The sequence below is a fragment of the Lepidochelys olivacea genome, assembly GCF_965140295.1.
Source record: "Lepidochelys olivacea isolate rLepOli2 genome assembly, chromosome: 2".
In the NCBI taxonomy this organism is placed as follows: Eukaryota; Metazoa; Chordata; order Testudines; family Cheloniidae; genus Lepidochelys; species Lepidochelys olivacea.
In genome coordinates this window covers 123,843,236-123,860,103 of record NC_140412.1, presented here as the reverse complement: position 1 = coordinate 123,860,103, position 16,868 = coordinate 123,843,236, and the positions used below count along the sequence as shown (strand labels likewise).

At 42.3% G+C, this 16,868-nt stretch overlaps 1 protein-coding gene across 3 annotated transcripts in view; it reads left to right on the top strand.

The window, feature by feature from the left end:
- Positions 1-16,868, top strand: part of CDH20 (cadherin 20) — a 166,660-nt gene that overhangs the window by 109,625 nt on the left and 40,167 nt on the right. For all 3 annotated transcript variants that reach the window (XM_084620967.1, XM_084620965.1, XM_084620966.1), the window contains exon 2: positions 5,252-5,627. In XM_084620967.1, the coding sequence (XP_084477093.1) occupies positions 5,379-5,627 (249 nt within the window). In that variant the 5' untranslated portion in view covers positions 5,252-5,378. The remainder of the gene's footprint in view (positions 1-5,251; positions 5,628-16,868) is intronic.

Below are 16,868 nucleotides of genomic sequence, written 5' to 3'. Positions count from 1 at the left end.
TTATGAAGCAGAGCATATGTGCTGAATTTCATTTGAAGCTAGGTGCTTCTGAAATTCTTTAGAACAGAAATGAGGTCCATTGTCATTCATCAACTGTAACGATAAACCACATTGGCTAAATAAGGTACAAAGATGTCCAATCATCTTGGTAGCTGTACTAGATGTTCTTCTGAAAACTTCCGGCCATTTCAATTGGGCATTGACTACAACCAAAATCATATAACCTTCTATAGGTCTTGCAAACTCCACGTGAATACCCGTGCAAGGAGTCTGAGGCCACGACCAAGGATGTAGACCAGCTGGGCCAAGATCATGCTGAATTTGCTGACACACAGTCCTCTCAATATCTTTGTTGATCCCCAGCCACCACACATGACTCCAGGTTCTGGCCTTCATACGTACAATACTTGACCTTCGTGAAGAGCTTCCAAAACTTTAGATTGAACTTATTTCAAAATGATCCACTTGCATTCCCCATAAGATGCAACCATAATTCACATATATTTCACGTTGATGTGATAAGAATTGTGTAAACTGGGGATTCATATGATCCAGCACCGTAACGTGTAGTACCTCTCCCTTCACAAGAGAAAGCATATCATCCTTAGCAATTTCTTTGTTGATATCTGTGTTCGTGATAGGTAACCTATCCATTAAATTGAGATAGAACACTTCATCTGAAGTTTCTTTGTGTTGAAGGGCGCTTGGACGTGGCAGGCATCACAGTCCATCAGCATTGCTGTGCTGAGTCCCTTTATGAAATTGACTAGCATAGGAATGAGCTGAAAATAGTAATGCCCATCATTGCACACAAGCAGCAACTAATGACAGAATTCCATGTTTCCATCCAAAAATAGAAAGTAATGGGTGATGACATACAGATAGATATGGAACTTACAAATTCTGAAGATAATGCTGAGAGTTTTTCGCTCTATTTGTGCATAGCTGTTCTCAGGTTTAGTGATTGTTCATGATGCAAAGGCAGTTGGTTTCTTCATGCCATTAGCAAAAATGTAGGAAAGAACTGCATCCACTCCATATGATGAATCACCACAAGTCAACTGCAATGGTAGCAAATCATCAAAGTGCATAAGAATTTTGACTGATGACAGTAGTTTCTTTGCTTATTTAAATGAATACTCAGACTCAGTCCATTTCTATTTTTACTTTGCTTATAATAGTTCAAGTAAAGGTGTCAATACTGATGCTAGATTAAGCAGAAATTTACCACAGTAGTTAAATAGTCTTCAGGATGAACATAACTTTTGAAGATGATCCTCTTCATCCTTTCATGTAACAAGGATCTTATTCAAATAGCATTGAACTCCGTTCCGACCCTTCAGGATCTCATCCATCACTTTCTGGAACAGGGCAGGTACCAGTGTGATACCAAAAGGCACCCTGTTGTAACAAAATAAATCTCTGTGTGTGTTAATTGTGAGATATTTGTGAGATGCCAGATCATCTCAATTTGCAGGTATGCATTGAGCAAATCCAATTTACTGAAACATTTTCATTCACTAAGAATAACAGACAAATCTTCAGTATAAGCTAGTGGAAGTTGGTCTGCCCATAAAACTGGGTTCAGAGTCACTTTGAAATCTCCACAAATTCAAACAGAGCCATCCTTCTTGATCACTGGTACCATGGGTATAGCCCACTGTGTGTGTGAAACCAGTGACAAGACTCCAATATTCATTAAATGGTCCAAATCAACTTCCAGAGGCTTCAGAGCACAACTCTGGGCTTGCAATATTTTGGCTGGCTGTCAGACTGAACAGTGACTTCACTGGCACGTTGCTCATCTGTCCAAGCTCTTTTTCAAAAACTTTGGAGTGTCTGTCCAGTATTTTTCAAATATTTTGAGGTGCTTTTGTGATTGCCTTGATCTTGGTCCAGTTCACCTTGAACTTCTGAAGCAAGATCTGCCAAATAATGGTAGATACTTCCCTTCAATCACATACAAGGATAAAACAACTGATTATCCATCTAATTGAACTTTCACCTGGAGTATCCCTTTTGGGACCTACTTTCACCGAGTATAAGTTTTCAAAATTGTGGAGGTGGACAAAGTCTGGTGATAGTAGATGCAGAAATCAGTGAGACGGCAGCTCCAGTATCAAGCTCCATTCTTGTAGGAACTTCTTCAATCAAAGTTGTGACCCAGATGTCATCTCTGACTCCAGCTTCTGATAACACATGTAGTGCTAGATCTTGGTCAGTAGAACTCTTGTCTTTTTCCACATTATGAATTCCCAACTTCCGTCCTTCCTTAGGTTTATTCTTGGATGGATGGTTATTCTGTGTTGCTGGTTGTTGAATTGTGATACAAGTCACTATGATGTGCCCAGCAATCCTTCTAAGCAGCATGGTCTGTGCCAAATGGAAATTTCTTACATTCCCATGGTCCTCTGTGTTGCTCATTCACAAGATGAACTTCTCAGTTCACACTAAATTCCAGAGCATCCTTCTCTGAGATTTCCATTGCAACTGCTACGTTAACTGCCTTATTGAATTAAGTGCTGATATAGTCAATAACTTCTTCTGAACCTGGTCATTGCATAATCCAGAAACCAATTGGTCACACAGGTCATCACAATGTTTGTCCAAATGACAATGCTCTAACAACTTCCTTAGAGCAGCAACGAACTGTGCTATGGCTCTCTACTTCTTTGATGTCACTGATGGAACCTATATCATTCTGCCATGGGGTAGGAGAATATGTTCCTGCTTTGCTGCAGTAATTGCAGCTTACATGGCAGTTCTGAGTATAGGAGGAGACAATAGATCCTGCAACAGCCCATATGCCTTCGGACCCATCACTGTCAACAAGGTTGAAACTCATCCAGCAGGAATGGTGGTTTGCAGGTTACAAATTGCTCAAAACATTCATGGTACATCACCACATTTTGCAGTTTGTCGAATTCACCAACACACCCCCAAAAGTTGCCATTTCTCTGCTCTCCCGTTGGAGTTTGCAGCTCGTGAAGGTCTTCTCTGCCACAGAAAAACTGTTACTGCACTATCTGTGCTTGACCTGCCTCTTCTAGATTCATGGCAACACTGCAGACTACACATTTTTTTCTTTGGCTGTACTTGATTTCCCTCTGCTGGCTATAGACCCTCAGCACAGGCTAGGCTGTTTGTCCATTTGTCTACCTGCACCAGGTCAACCAAGAAGGCTGCTTGATTTCCCCTCACTGCTTTCTTTTCAGATGCTCCAGGCAGCAGCCTATTCTTTTGTTCTGTTTTTAATTGCCTGTTTCCCCCTCTCTAGCTGTCTGGTCCACATTGTCTCAGCAGTAAAAGCAGCAGTCTATCACCTTGTGCCTCTAGGTGAACTTCCCCCCCTTTTTACAGTATTATTTGTTTACTTTCTCTTGTTGTTCAGGGAATGGGAGCACTGGACACTCATGGGATAGAAATCTTCCATTGCCAAATGTTCTATTCAGATTCAGCAGAGAAGGAAATAGACACAGCGGGAACTGATAGAAACACAGCTGTCTGCTGTTCTCACTTTATGCTTCTGGAAGCAAAACTGAAACTAACATGAAAGTGAGGCTTTGCACTGGGGTGAGGGGAAATGCTCAAACTTTTAAAGGGACAGGACAATCCTGGGCCCAATTCTGACTTGAGTTACACAGGTGCGACTTCCATTGACTTTACAGTGAATTGGATTCATTTAATTGGGGACAGAGTTTGGATCCAAGAGATTTATCATGCCAACATCGGTAACTGCCCTCCCTCTCCAATTTATAAAGGCCCATCTATTCTGTAAATCATTCTGGCTTTAATATATTTATATTATTGAATATTTGTTGTATTTTGTGCCTTGTTTATTGTACCTGTTATGCTTTAGACTGTAAACTCCTCAGGCAATGGACTTATTTGTTTGCCACACTTCATGTAATGTGCAACATGCACATCAGTTGCACTATATAATGATACTGTTTCTATTATACCCCCTTAAAAGCCACGGTTATATTACAACACTCCATTCTTGTAACTTCATGTTGAAAATATCTTCATGTTGAAAATATCACATTATATTACTTTCCACTTAAAGAATTTTCTATGCAGCTGTGCAAAATAATTGCTAATGATTTTTAATCCTTTGAAGGGTTTCAGTTAAGGGAATTTGACAGCTATCTCCTGCCAGTTTTTATTTCCTCAGGATGAAACAATTAAGTAGGCCTCAAGGCCATAAATTTATAACAGTAATGAAATTAAGTGTGTTCGTTAAGTGTCTCAATTGAAAAAACACTTGCTAAGGAGTTCATTTGTTCTGAGAGGGTGGAAAAGTAGAGTTCCCCTAAAGAACAGCGGAAATAGTTAGACCCACAGGATGTGCTGAGTATTTTGACAGAGGAACTCAAGTGCAAAGCCATCTCATTTAACCCAGAAAACAGCAAAAGAAAAGATTGCAACAGTCCACGGCCTGGAGTGAGGTCACCAGCTAATCTGACTTCATGACAACAAAAGATCCTAGCCTGATGAGAAAGTGTCCTCTGATGGAGGTCGGCATTCCTCTGCCTAAATGAGCCTTTTAGGCGTAAGAGGAAAAATTTGTTAGCTCGTCTCGCTTAGACATATCCCACAATAGCCATGTGACCATCAGCATTCTGAAACCTTTTGTGAATTATATAATGATTAATTGACCATTCACATTCTAGAAATGTCACATTAGCCACAGCAATCAGCTCCTAGGAGAGAAGGCAACAGAATGTGATGCCTGAATTCAAGCAACAGGGGTTTGAAAGAATTAGAAATAATTAGAAAGTCAGAAATAATTTGCAGCTGCTAGAAATTAAATTCAAGGTTTGTAATATAGCCATCATATTTAAGATGGTTTCTAAACAGAAAAATAAAGTCAACTGGCACAGAGGTATGAGTTATCTATACTAATTTCCATCTTTTAAATGTTTTCATGGGGCTTCTGGTCATAAATATTTCTAAAGTGCAACCTATTAACTCAAGCCGATCAATAATATACTGGAACCCTGCAGGTACTTAAGTTAGCAAAGCAGAGAACTCTTACTTACTAACTATATCCTAGTGGGGTTTGCATCTGAGTGTGCAGTGCTGCAACTAATAAAGTAACAAGTCTTCCTTGTCTAGGACAAGCATACCCCGGTATCAGAGTTTTATGTGGAGGATTGAATGTTTTACAGCACAGTTGTCTTTTGTGAAAAAAGATGCTCCTTCTACGTTGGCAAAAACATGAACGTCTTACTTTTCCTTAACTTTACAGGAGACCATCATCCTTAAAGCTGTCTGCTCCAGTCAAAGTCTCTCTTGGAAGTTTCAAAGACCTACTTTTTCTTCCTGAAAAACCCCAGCTGTGATGTTTTGACTTTTAAAAAAACCCTGGTAAACAGATGTGGACTTCAGAGAGAATGAGCAATGCAAAGAACTGGCTTGGACTTGGTGTGTCCTTATATTTTTGGGGACTGATGGACCTTACTACACCTGCACTGTCTGGGAGTGCCAGGCCACTCGCCAAAAGCCAGGAAGATAACCTGTCGGACAAGCTGCTACTGCATCAGCGAATGAAGAGGAGCTGGGTGTGGAACCAGTTTTTTGTTCTTGAAGAATACACTGGAACTGATCCTCTGTATGTTGGCAAGGTGAGAACCATGAAATCGGAGGGAGAAGGGATATCAAAAAGAGAGAGAGAGAGAGTGTGTGTGTAAGTAAGTAAATGTGGCAAAACGTGAAGTTTCCCCAAGTACCTATTCTTACCTTCCTGTGGCAGTGAATTTATCCACCTCTAATTTACTTCAGCTGCTGAGTGCTTTTGACTGGTGTCACCTTGAACAGGGAAGAATGTCTCTTTCGAGAAGCTGTCAGTGTGTTTGCCTATTTCAGAAAGATCCACTCTAATAATTATCAGTTGTAATTGGGGTAGCCTTAGAAAATCTGCAACAGACTTTCTAGGGACCACTAAAGTGTCAAGGCAAAGCAAGGTTATATTGACATATGAGGATTAGGGAAGAAAGAGAGTGCTTGTGATCATGCTTCTGTCTCTGATCAAGTCTGGTGTTAAAGCTAAAATTTACAATCGAACAAGAATAACCAGTGGCTTGTGAAAAGCAAGACTTCAAATGATTTTCTGTTGACTTCTATAGTCTGAATCTCCTCTCATTTACACCAGCTTTACTACAGTGTAATTCTATTGATTTAAATGCAGCGAATGCCTGATTTATACCCTTGTGAGAGCAGATCCTTAAATTCAAAGACACGGGGCCTGATTCTCCATTAGCCTGCACCTTGTGTAGACTACTCCTCCAGTACAAAGCCAGGGCAAAGCAGATGTAAAGTGCTATCAAATCCAGTGGTGCAAGAGGCTTCACAAGGTACAGGCTAATAGAGAATCAAACCCATGATGGTTACAGTCACAATTTACCTTTTGTCACACACTATAACCCACCCTCTCTGCTCCATTTTCCTACTGCTTATCAAGACTGACGTGGATGAAATAATTTTGACCCTGCTGTTTAAGAAGTTTCAGCAACTAGCTTTGCTTCCAGCCTATGTTGATTGCAGTAAGTTGTAATTATAGCTTGAACAATACAGTTATGGTTTCTACACCTCAGGATGATCAGATGCTGTGGTGAAGAGCACAGTATAAATACAGATAAATATGATAGATTAATAGATGAGTAAGTAGATATGAAGAAAGATTACATTATGGCTTTTACCCACATCATCAGGTTTTGACATGCTGAATTAGGACCTGGGGAAAGTCAGATGTCTCTGGTTCATTCTTTTCTTCTAGGTTGTGCATCTTAGCAAACAAAATTTCAAAAGTCAAAGGGCCTGCTTTTGAATTATTTATCGCGATTATAACTCCATAGGGTTCTCAGTTACATGGTGTAAAATCAAAATAATTCCACTGACTTCAGAGGAGTTATTCCTGATTTGGTGTTAGTGTGACTATTGACTTCATTGATTTCAGTGAAGTTACTCCGGATTGACACTGGTGTAAATGAGCCCCCCTCGAGTGTCTCACCATTTTGGCTTCATCACTGCCTAACTTTTCTGTTTTTCATCTCCATTTCTTTTGGAGCAAAAGGAGTTAATATTTAACTCCCCCATAAATCTTTGTTTAAGAATAAGGGACAGTTTTTTTCTCAGTCACACCAGTGTAACACTGAAGTTATTTCAAATCTGCACTGGGCACTTGGAGCAGAATCTGGGTTTAAATGAGTATATAAAACTGGTTAATGTTTTTGAGAGCCAGGTTGTATAACTAACCATGTAAAAACTTAAATATAAAAAACTGCAGGCAAAACCTCAGATGATCTGAGCTCCCACTCAGCACATCTGAGGAAAGTGTGGCAAAGATAATTCTAAGCCACCTTTCTATCCACCTTGATCCTAGGATCTTGACACAACTCAGAACAGACACAGGACTGCTCTAATTTATGCCATATACAATGGCCCTGTATATCATTCTGGTGGCCAGAGATTGCTGGAGTGCACATGTCAGTGCTCCCTCCCTGATGGAAGGGGGAAGAGTGAATACCAAAAAGCCAGTTATATTGGCTTTACACCATGAAGTGTTCCCCTGTAACAGGGAAATCCCTTGCTGCTTCTTTAGAATAGCATTCTCGTCCCCTTTGTGCCACTGGAATAGCACCAAGGAGATTCAATCTACGCTGTAGATTTTGTTGGCTATGGAAAATGTGCCTCATAGTTAATTAAGAAATACAGGGAAAGTATCTTTTGGGGGGGGGGAAGGGGAGGAAAAGATTCTCCATTAGTCAGCATAATGCTTGCTTTTTTCTGTGATGCCTAAAGTTGTCATTTAGAGGTTAGTTTCAAAGTGTTACATGGTGTTTTAGCTACATGACTCCCATTAAAGTTAAAGACTAGGTAAAGGTGAGTGGCCAATGTGATAAGTTAGGGAGACAAAAACTAATTTTCAGTGTCAGGCTGTTTCTTACTTCATCCAGCAACCTAGAATGCTCCACCATTTGACCTCTGGTTCCAGAGGAGTTCAGGGCTCACTTCTTTGCACGTACCACTCCTCCCCACCCCTGTTTTAGAGGTTAACAGGCATTTGAGCCTGGCAGCTGAACAAATGTTCAAGGGAGCGGAGAGGCCACAGGACACCTCCCACTGTGTGCCGTTGTGCATCAACGCAGCACAATTACACTCTCTCACAGAGCACCTGCACACATTATCCTCCCTAAAGGGATGGAAGGGGCAGGAGGAGGTAGGGCCATGTCCCAGTGAGTGGAGCTGGTCGGGTGCACAAGGGAGCACATGCTGCACTCCCTGAGGCACAGTTCCCACCGTGAAATACCTCCTGGGGTGATTTCTCACTGCCCTTACACAAGGCTGTGTCTATCAGACATAAATAAAGCTCCCAGGTATGTTTTACCATTCTGCCCAAAGAAGGCTACTTAGGCTGACATAGTTAATGCTTTCTCAGGGGCCACCTGCTTCATCTCTCCAGTAGCTCATCTTTTACTGTGCAGAGAAAAATCCAAATAAATTCCTCCCAGCTCCAAGCCTGCCATGTGACAGCATGATGCTGCAGCAGCCACAGCACCATGCCAACTTAAGACAGGATTTCCTTTCCAACACAGTAACTGCTACATTGTACACACCTATTTGTAAAACTGCAGTGTCAGAGGATTTGGTTTGTCACTGCAGTGATGTGAGCTTCTGTCTCTGAAATGATGAAATCGGTTAGATTTATAATATAGACTGGAATGATAGAACCTTTGCTTTCAAAATGCTAAACGCATTGCAGAAGAAATCTCAGTTTCTTCCCCCTATCCCTCCAAACACACACAATTCACTTTTATGCTTGTCCTCTTCGTTTTGTCTGGAAACAATAGGATACGTGATAAGTAATGCTAACAGCAGTTTTGCAGCATAACAGCTAGCCTGCTTGGGACACACAACTCTTAACTCTAAACTCTTAACTCTTAACACACAACTGCAGAGTAGGAGACCCTCCATTATCCTAAAATTGTTATTAATTGGCCAAATTTACACCATTGATTTCAAATCAGATTGGGTACAGGGGATATAATTTAGTAGTGAATGTGGCTCAATGCCTTTTTCAAGTCACTCGAACATTACAGTGCAGCTTCCTATATTTTATTTTATTTACTATTTAATGAATACTTTTTTATTAATGCACCAGAAACATTTCTTTCTCTCTGCCATAGCCAGTCAAATGTGACAGCTACACCTACCCAAGAGGTCATGCTAACACACAATACCAAACACCCTAAAAAGAGTAGAAAGTGGCTAAGTAGTTCTGAATCAAATTTTACAATAGTCTCCTCCTCCTGGAAAAGTCCTGTTTACTAGCGTCTGGATTGATATTCTGAGTTAGAGGTATGTAGAGCAAAAGATGACAACGAGTGTCTTTTTTAATTAATCACCAGATACCATTTTATAAAGATATGCTAGTTTGTAGGGTGGCATCTGTATTAATACTGGTAACAGTAATCTGAATTTGACTGCTTTTTTGTTGATGCTGAATGTAGCTGGTTCTCCTGTTCTTCCCCCATTTAACTGATGCATCAACTATGAAATACTAGTGTTCCAGAGAAATGTCAAGACTCCAAAGAACACTGTCTGATTCCACAGTAGCCATAGCAGAGACCAGCAGCAAAGTGGTTAAATTAAATATCAATTACCAAACAAGTTCACTGTCACCATCTGAACCTTTCGGTTTTTCAGTATGTAATAAAAAGAGGCTCCAGTTGTAACTTTTAAACCAGTGTGATTCAGAGTAAAGCCAATAGAAGTGGATTTTTTTTAAAGGGATCAAGTAGTCTGTGGGGAGAAGGACCCTAAAATGTGCTTTAACACTTTTTAAAAGAAATAGAAGTTTACATATTTTAATACACATTTTTCACACTATGATGTGCTTTGGATTATAAAATAAATCTACTTCATCAAAAATGTAATTTCAATGTCCATTAAAGGAAACACTAGTGATTAGTAGACCTCTATTTAGCTAACCTATATATTCTAAACAGTTTTGTGGTGGCACTCCCATTGCTGCGACAGTTTTGCTGAATCACAGCACAGTCTAGTTCTCATCTAAATTAATGTGAAATGTCCACTGAATTCTATAGGGGTAGGCTCAAGGTCTGCATAGGTCACACATGGTACTCTGATAGGTTAGGGAGAAAAATAGCCTCCAAAAATGTATAGAATCACAGGGCCAGATCCACAGCTAAGTGCAAATTGACATACCTCAGTTGAAGCAATGGGGCCACAGTGACTTACAGTCTGGCCCACAGGAATTAGAGACAGGTAGTATAAGGTGACTTAGTCCATCCCCCAACAAATCTGAGGTCCTTCTATTTTGAAATCAGAGGTTATTTTATCATGTATATTTGTAGAATTTTGTCAGTTTAATTTTAAATGTCCCTGATATGGGATTCCACCACTTTCCTCAGAAGTATATTCTATTGACTAATAGAAAAGGAGTACTTGTGGCACCTTAGAGACTAACCAATTTATTTGAGTATAAGCTTTTGTGAGCTACAGCTCACTTCATTGGATGCATACTGTGGAAAGTGTAGAAGATCTTTTTATACACACAAAGCATGAAAAAATACCTCCCCCCACCCCACTCTCCTGCTGGTAATAGCTTATCTAAAGTGATCACTCTCCTTACAATGTGTATGATAATCAAGTTGGGCCATTTCCAGCACAAATCCAGGTTTTCTCACCCCGCCCCCACCCCCACACACACAAACCCACTCTCCTGCTGGTAATAGCTTATCTAAAGTGACCACTCTCCTTACAATAATCAAGGTGGGCCATTTCCAGCACAAATCCAGAGTTTAACAAGAATGTCTGGGGGGAGAGGGGTAGGAAAAAACAAAGGGAAATAGGCTACCTTGCATAATGACTTAGCCACTCCCAGTCTCTATTTAAGCCTAAATTAATAGTATCCAATTTGCAAATGAATTCCAATTCAGCAGTTTCTCGCTGGAGTCTGGATTTGAAGTTTTTTTGTTGTAAGATAGCGACCTTCATGTCTGTAATTGCGTGACCAGAGACATTGAAGTGTTCTCCGACTGGTTTATGAATGTTATAATTCTTGACATCTGATTTGTGTCCATTTATTCTTTTACGTAGAGACTGTCCAGTTTGACCAATGTACAATGCATAGGGGCATTGCTGGCACGTGATGGCGTACATCACATTGGTGGATGTGCAGGTGAATGAGCCTCTGATAGTGTGGCTGATGTGATTAGGCCCTGTGATGGTGTCCCCTGAATAGATATGTGGGCACAGTTGGCAACGGGCTTTGTTGCAAGGATAGGTTCCTGGGTTAGTGGTTCTGTTGTGTGGTATGTGGTTGCTGCTGAGTATTTGCTCACGAAAGCTTATGCTCAAATAAATTGGTTAATCTCTAAGGTGCCACAAGTACTCCTTTTCTTTTTGCGAATACAGACTAACACGGCTGTTACTCTGAAACCTGTCATTATGCAAGGCACTGCATTTAGCCGTATGGAGTGGAAATCTACCAACTGCATGAAAAAACTTGTACAGATACAGACAGACATCATTTTCCTTTCCAAATGCAAACAGATGGACATCGTACCAAAAGGACTGAAGGTAAAAAATCCATTACAATCTACATACCACACAGACTATGCTGACAGCTTGTGCCACACGCTCTCAAAGAAACTGCAGAACCACCTGATCAACATCCTCTACAGCAAACAGGGAAAAATTAAGAATGAGCTCTCAAAAATGGATAATCTCATAAAAAACCAACCTTCCACACAAACTTCCTCGTGGCTGGACTTTACTAAAACTAGACAAACCATTTACGACACACACTTTGCTTCTCTACAAAAGAAAAAGGACACTAAACTTTCTAAACTACTACATGCCACAAGGGGCCACAGCAATGGTTCCCTCAACCCACCCAGCAATATTGTTAACCTGTCCAACTATACTCTCAGCCCAGCAGAAGCAGCTGTCCTATCTCGGGGCCTCTCCTTCTGCCCCTCCACCCCCACAAACATGATACAGTTCTGTGGTGACCTAGAATCCTATTTTCAACATCTTCGACTTAAGGAATATTTCCAACATACCTCTGAACAACATACTAATCCACAGAGACCTCCCTACCAACACTACAAAAAGAAGGATTCTAGGTGGACTCCTCCTGAAGGTCGAAACAGCAGACTGGACTTCTACATAGAGTGCTTCCGCCGACGTGCACGGGCTGAAATTGTGGAAAAGCAGCATCACTTGCCCCGTAGCCTCAGCTGTGCGGAACACAATGCCATCCACAGCCTCAGAAACAACTCTGACATCATAATCAAAAAGGCTGACAAAGGAGGTGCTGTTGTCATCATGAATAGGTCGGAATATGAACAAGAGGCTGCTCAGCAGCTCTCCAACACCACTTTCTACAAGCCATTACCCTCTGATCCCACTGAGAGTTACCAAAAGCAACTACAGCATTTGCTCAAGAAACTCCCTGAAAAAGCACAAGATCAAATCCGCACAGACACACCCCTGGAACCCCGACCTGGGATATTCTATCTACTACCTAAGATCCATAAACCTGGAAATCCTGGGCGCCCCATCATCTCAGGCATTGGCACTCTGACAGCAGGATTGTCTGGCTATGTAGACTCCCTCCTCAGGCCCTACGCTACCAGCACTCCCAGCTACCTTCCAGACACCACTGACTTCCTGAGGAAACTACAATCCATCGGTGATCTTCCTGATAACATCATCCTGGCCACTATGGATGTAGAAGCCCTCTACACCAACATTCCACACAAAGATGGACTACAAGCCGTCAAGAACACTATCCCTGATAATGTCACGGCTAACCTGGTGGCTGAACTTTGTGACTTTGTCCTTACCCGTAACTATTTCACATTTGGGGACAATGTATACCTTCAGATCAGCGGCACTGCTATGGGTACCCGCATGGCCCCACAGTATGCCAACATTTTTATGGCTGACTTAGAACAACAATTCCTTAGCTCTCGTCCCCTAACGCCCCTACTCTACTTGCACTATATTGATGACATCTTCATCATCTGGACCCATGGAAAAGAAGCCCTTGAGGAATTCCACCATGATTTCAACAATTTCCATCCCACCATCAACCTCAGCCTGGTCCAGTCCACACAAGAGATTCACTTCCTGGACACTACAGTGCTAATAAACGATAGTCACATAAACACCACCCTATACCGGAAACCTACTGACCGCTATTCCTACCTACATGCCTCCAGCTTTCACCCTGACCACACCACATGATCCATCGTCTACAGCCAAGCTCTGCGATACAACCGCATTTGCTCCAACCCCTCAGACAGAGACAAACACCTACAAGATCTCTATCAAGCATTCTTACAACTACAATACCCACTTGCAGAAGTGAAGAAATAGATTGATAGAGCCAGAAGAGTTCCCAGAAGTCACCTACTATAGGACAGGCCTAACAAAGAAAATAACAGAACGCCACTAGCCGTCACCCTCAGCCCCCAACTAAAACCCCTCCAACGCATTATTAAGGATATACAACCTATCCTGAAGGATGACCCAACACTCTCACAAATCTTGGGAGACAGGCCAGTCCTTGCTTACAGACAGCCCCCCAACCTGAAGTAAATACTCAGCAGCAACCACATACCACACAACAGAACCACTAACCCAGGAACCTATCCTTGCAACAAAGCCCGTTGCCAACTGTGCCCACATATCTATTCAGGGGACACCATCACAGGGCCTAATAACATCAGCCACACTATCAGAGGCTCAGTCACCTGCACATCCACCAATGTGATATATGCCATCATGTGCCAGCAATGCCCCTCTGCCATGTACATTGGTCAAACTGGACAGTCTCTACGTAAAAGAATAAATGGACACAAATCAGATGTCAAGAATTATAACATTCATAAACCAGTCGGAGAACACTTCAATGTCTCTGGTCACGCAATTACAGACATGAAAGTTGCGATATTATAACAAAAAAACTTCAAATCCGGACTCCAGCGAGAAACTGCTGAATTGGAATTCATTTGCAAATTGGATACAATTAACTTAGGCTTGAGTAGAGACTGGGAGTGGCTAAGTCATTATGCAAGGTAACCTATTTCCCCTTGTTTTTTCCTACCCCCCCCCCCAGACGTTCTTGTTAAACTCTGGATTTGTGCTGGAAATGGCCCACCTTGATTATCATACACATTGTAAGGAGAGTGGTCACTTTAGATAAGCTATTACCAGCAGGAGAGTGGGGTGGGGGGAGGTATTTTTTCATGCTTTGTGTGTATAAAAAGATCTTCTACACTTTACACAGTATGCATCCGATGAAGTGAGCTGTAGCTCACGAAAGCTTATGCTCAAATAAATTGGTTAGTCTCTAAGGTGCCACAAGTACTCCTTTTCTTTTTGCAAATACAAACTAACACAGCTGTTACTCTGAAACCTATTGACTAATAAATCTCACCATCAGGACTTGGTTCCTGCTTTTCAACCTAAATTTCTTCTTTAGTAATTTCATCCTATTGCTTCTGTTTATATCCATTTTATTATTCTAAACAATTCCCCTCCGCCCTTGATATTTGCTGGTGTTCAGTCCACTAGATCAGTGGTTCTCAAACTAGGGGCGCTGCTTGTTCAGGGAAAGCCCCTTGAGGGCCAGGCTGGTTTGTTTACCTGCTGCATCCACAGGTTCAGCTGATCACAGCTCCCACTGGCCACGGTTCGCTGCCACTGTCTGCTGCTGTCTGCGGGAAGGGCGACGAGCACGTCCTTCGGCCCACGCCACTTTCTGCAGCCCCCATTGGCCTGGAACGGCAAACTGCGGCCAGTGGGAGCTGCGATCGGTCAAACCTATGGATGCGGCAGGTAAACAAACCGGCCCGGCCCGCCAGGGGCTTTCCCTGAACAAGCGGCTCCCCTAGTTTGAGAACCACTGCACTAGACCAGTGCTGCTCCTGTTGGTCACAGTTCAGTGACGCACTTACGCGGCCCTTCTCATCAAAATATTTATACATGTGTAAAGTTAAGGAAGTGCTTAACTACTTTGCTGAAGCTGGGCTATTATGCCCACCATTGTTTATTCATCCACCAGTGTTGCAAATATATATTAAAAAAAAAATCAAGCTTGACAAACAAAAGCTATTCTTCATAAATCCATTCTGATTGTTGTTCATGGTTCTATTATCTTCGAAATGCTTCGGGCCTGATCTAACGTGTTTCACTGATTTCATCAGGCCATAAAGCCCCAATCCAGCAAAGCATTTAAGAATATGCTTGAATTGAAATTAAATGATTTGTTTGATCTTAATATTTGTTCTAATATTTCACTAGGGTTAGACGTTTAGCAGAATAGTAATTACCAGGGTGACTCTTGTACCTGGTTTTGAAGATAATTAGTACAACATTTAGTTTTCTTCTGCATTTGGTTGTGTCTCCAGTTAGCCACAACTTCTCAGAACTGTTTACCAGTCATGCAGCAAATGTATTCGTTAATTCTATTTAAAACTCTGGGATGCATTTAAAATCCACAGGCTAGCTTGTATATACTCAAATGTTCCAAACTGCTTGCCTTACCTGTTCTTTAATAATAGAAACAAGGAGGGTGAGGCAATATCTTTTATTGGACCAACTTCTTGTCTCTTCTTTCACAGCAGAAGAGCTCTGTGGAACTCGAACGCTCGTCTCTTTCACCAAGAGAAGACTTTGTCCAATAAAAGCTATTATCTCATACATTATATAATACATATATTATCTCGCCTTGTCTGTCTCTTATCCTGGGACCAACATGGCTACAACACTGCAAACAACTTTCATAATAGCTACTTTATACTACCTGCCTTATTACCTAGCTGTCCAGCTCTATTTTTCTTGTTAGAGACAATTTTTTAAAGACATTCTGCATCACAGCAGTTATTGAGTAGTCATTCACTCCATTCCACTCCTCATTCATTAGTTGACTGAGGGCTTGTCTACATGACAAGTTACTGCCCAGCAAGCCAAGCTATAGCTCACCAGTTAGCTGTGCAGTGACATCCAATGTGGACACTGATACAGCATACTGAAAAACCTGGAGCACAGCTTGGCAAACTTTCAGTGTGGTGTAGAAGGTCCACATGCGACGTTACTGCACAGCAAGTTGGTGCACTGTAGATTCACACCCTGGCTTGCTGGGTAGTAACTTGCTTTATAGACAAGCCTTTACTGTATTTTCTCTCTAGTCCAGTACTACTTTTGCACCCTGGTATATTTTATAACAGACATTCTCATTCCTTTTAATCCTCTTTAGAAAGTATAAAGCCATTCTGCATGTTTTTTGTCCTTATCTTTTCCTAAGCCTTAGCTCAGAGGTCCCCAAACTGTGGGGCGTGCCTCCCTAGGGGTCGCAGATGAACATTCATGGGGGTGCGGCAGGGCCCAGGTCAGCCTCCAGGGGAGTGGAGGGGGAGCACCACCCAGCCCTGCTCTGGTGCCACCTCCAGCCACAGCCTCAGCTCCCAGTCCCACGCCTGGCCTCCCCCTAGCAGCAGCAGTGCTGCACCTGGCCCCAGACCCATGGCCCCAGCTAGGGTGACCAGGTGTCCAGTTTTCAACTGGAACACCCAGTCGAAAAGGGACCCTGACAGCTCCGGTCAGCACTGCCCACTGGGCCATTAAAAGTCCGGTTGGTGGCGCTAAGGCAGGCTAGTTCCTATCTGTCCTGGCTGGCACCGCGCTGTGCTCCGGAAGTAGCCAGAAGATCTGGCTCCTAGGTGGGAGGGTAGGGGCCAAGGGGCTTCGCGCGCTGCCCTGCCCCGAGCACCGGCAAATGGGAGCTGCGAGGGCGGTGTCTGCAGGCGAGAGCAGCGCGTGGAGCCTCC